General features: G+C 33.4%; 1 protein-coding gene across 1 annotated transcript; it reads right to left on the bottom strand.

Annotated features, from left to right (window-relative positions):
- Positions 1 to 739: 739 nt before the first annotated feature.
- Positions 740 to 2,218, bottom strand: LOC105803638 (U-box domain-containing protein 21). The gene has a single exon (XM_012635937.2). The coding sequence runs from the start codon at positions 2,149 to 2,151 to the stop codon at positions 829 to 831; it is 1,323 nt and encodes a 440-aa protein (XP_012491391.1). The 5' UTR covers positions 2,152 to 2,218; the 3' UTR covers positions 740 to 828.
- Between the last annotated feature and the right edge of the window lie 1,280 nt (positions 2,219 to 3,498).

Genomic DNA, 3,498 nt, shown 5'->3' with positions numbered 1-3,498 from the left:
TTTTTTAAATTCTGCCAACGAGCTTTGCCTTTAAGTGACGATTCGACAATTGGTATTATAGATTAGTACCTATCGATAAGTAGAAGAACATACCTTAGATTCAAGTCGATCTGACGGTCAGTGTCGAAAGTCAGAGAAAAAAATTGTTTGAATTTCAGTTTGCAGATCCATGACGGCCAAAGTTGTTTCATAAAAAAATATTGAATTGTAAAAGAAAAGGGGGGAACTTTCAATTGGTACAAGTAGAGAAAGCCATATAGCACAACTTCAATTTTAATAGCACTATAACTTAAATGAAAATTTTAAATAATTTAATCATCAATTTATAATTTTTTTCTAATTAAGTGACCAAACTAAAATTTAGCTAACAAATATTATCAGTGTCTTTTTTAGTATTCAATACTAATGTTTAAAACTTCGACCTTAATATAAAAGCTTCAACTGTTACTCTGAGAAAATGTTATTTTATAATTTTAAAGATAAAATTATAAATATATATGTTCTTTGTAAATTCACTCTCGCAGTTATTCATGAGTGTGACATGATTTTACAAAGCAATAATATTTTGAAGAAATTTTTTATTTAGTTCTTATAAAATTTTTAAAAATATACATGATAATTTTATGTAAATTTTATAAATATATTTGTAGGTGCCATTATTAATATTGCAGCTCTTCCTTCTTTGCAAGGACAAATCCAGATTTTGGCAAATAAATAAAGACAATAAACAAGACTAAAATTAACAAGAATGAAGAAATGAATGCAATTTTTGATTGAATGTTTTCTTTTTGGTTAGCCTAAATATACAAACTGTATGTTGGATGTAAATCAAAAAGGTTTCTTAAGATACTTGAAACCCATAGATGAATCCACGCAACAATCTACTCTATTGTTGTAAACATTGAGCAATTTTAACAATTCCTTAACCTTCTCCTTCGTCCTCTCGCCACACCCAACCTGTAAAATCACTAGCAACTTCTTAAATGTCCCCACTTGAATCGCTTCTATTCTAACACTTTCTTCATCGCAAAGCTTCCACAAAATCGACACCGAAAGCTCCGTCGCCCATTCCGAAACTCTCAGAACTTTCCTCGCTAACACCGCCATAATCAAAGCATTGTTGCAGGCTTCTTCTTTCCCTCTTTCAGTATTGCAAATTTCATCCAATACACCCAAAGCTTTTTCACAAACACTTTTATCGGCCTCAACAATGGCTTCTACGATCACACCAACCAAACCAATTTCTAAAAATCTAGAGGTAATCATGTCGTTCTTCGTGGTTGAAGAAATCATGCAGTAAATAGCCATTAACGAAGCTTTTGTAGCAGTAGGGGAAATTGGTTCCTTGATCAAGAAAAACAGTGCTTCGACAACTCCTTCAATCGCCCGCAAGTTGTTCGTAATTATTCGTCTTTCATCCGAATGAAGAATCTCCTTGAGTACCAAAACTGCGGACTGTCTACCAGAAAGATCTCCATTCCTCAAAAGCCAAATGATGCAACGTAAAGAAGACTCGGTTCCCAGCTTGGATCGGCCTTCTTTGCCTAAAGGAGACATCCAAGACAGTACCGATAGAATTTCCACCAACAAATTTATGTGTTTCTCGAATGAATCACGGGCGAAAGACTCGAAAGAAGCGGATAAAATACAAGCTGTTCCGTTCTCCATAATGCAACGCTTGTTACGTTCGCTTTCTTTGCCCCAATTCTTGATCTTCCTAACCAACTCCCCACACTTTTTTCCATCTCCACGTCGAGTAGCAGCGACGATCCTCGAACAAACCTCCGAGACTTCACATTGGGACACAGGGATTCGTGGGGTAGGGATCCGTTCGACGCCGAGAGAACGGTTCTGAACGCACCAGTCTTGGATCATCCTTCGTAGTATGTGATTCGGGATCAAATCAAAAGTTTCCAAGACCTGTTTGGTGAATGGGCAAGTTTCATTGCCGGCTTCAATCCATCTCTCGATGTTCTCCCGATCATAAGTGATCCCAGTGCATAATGTGACGGGGTCTTTCATCAAATCAAGAGAAATAGGACATCGGAAATGCGTCGGAACGATGATTTCCGCATCCAAATCTTCACACAAGCGACTGTTGTTCTTCATTTTGTTGTTATGGGCTCTGCGATTTCTCCAAGATAAAATCATTGCGGAGTATTTAAAGAAAAGAAACAAATGCACGCGAATTCGGTTGTGAATTTGGAGAGTTAAGGTTTGGGGCTATTTATACGAGGAAGGTAAAATTATAGGCGGGTCAAAGCTAGGTAACGTTAGGGAAAAAGGTTTGGAGGTTTGACCGTTGAATGTTTGAAGATGGAAGTTAAATCAAATCAAATGAAATCAGTAGGTAAAATATTGAGATTGGAATTCAGAGTCGGCTAAGTATAGACCAGCTGACTGAGTCATCGAGTCAAAAAGTCAGTACGCTGATTGGCGGCCGGCGACGGCGCGTGAGTGGCTGCTTCCTTGGTCTTTTTAACGTCAGGCGGTTTTGAAGATTTTGTGCATCCGATCCAACGCAATCGGGGATGATACACTTCCGAAATTTTTTGTAGATATTTGATTTTTTTGATGGATTGAATATTGCAACGGATTTCAATTTAATGCAAATAATATATTCAGGCATTTTAATTCATTAATGGAATCAACTACATTACTACGGTAAATAATGAATTAGAAATTTAAATATTTTAATAGATTGGTATGAATATTATTGTCAAAAGATGAAGATATCGGTTCGAATGCGTTAAAATGTATTATCCTCTTATTTATGGATTGGGATGGGTTATAAGTAATTCTAAGCATTATAAAAAATAAATATGATCGAACCTAAAATAAAATTATTAAAAAATAAATATTTTAATATTCCATTTACCTTTTAAAAATTGTGGATTTATTAAATTTGGATATGTATAATTATCGTAGTATACCTTTTTATTAAATATTGGGTAGCTTTTTAAAGGCGTCCTTAGTAAATTTGGATCTGGATTTAATTTATTTTTTATCTTATTTTGCACCTATGCTCTTTTTTTCAATTTAATACCTTAATTTGATATTTTTTCTCTAATTTAGTATTTAATTTGTTTTTATCCAATTTGATATTTAATTTAGACACTTTTTACTTGGTATTTAATCTTTTTTCCAATTTGATACCTAAACTTATCAAATGTTATGCAAATTGCTCCAATGTAATAACAATGTTATTTTTATGAGGTAAAAATAATAATCAATCTATAACCAACATGTGACAAATGACATTGATTTTTTTCTTTTATTTTAAAAGCTCAATTACTTTTAGCTTAATTTTTTAATTTAGCTAAGAAATTTCTTTTAGGGTGACTATTTAGTAATTTGGTAATGTACTTTTTTATTCCATAAGCGCTTTTAAAATTTGACATTTATTTTTAAAATATCTATTTTATAATATTTTACTATTCCCTGTAGGACACTTGTTAACCCCCTAACCCTACTTAGAGTTTAAAAACTCCACTTGTA

Source organism: Gossypium raimondii, chromosome 11, assembly GCF_025698545.1.
Source record: "Gossypium raimondii isolate GPD5lz chromosome 11, ASM2569854v1, whole genome shotgun sequence".
NCBI lineage: Eukaryota > Viridiplantae > Streptophyta > Magnoliopsida > Malvales > Malvaceae > Gossypium > Gossypium raimondii.
The sequence above is the reverse complement of the archived record's forward strand: the minus strand, read 5'-3'. Positions and strand labels throughout refer to the sequence as shown.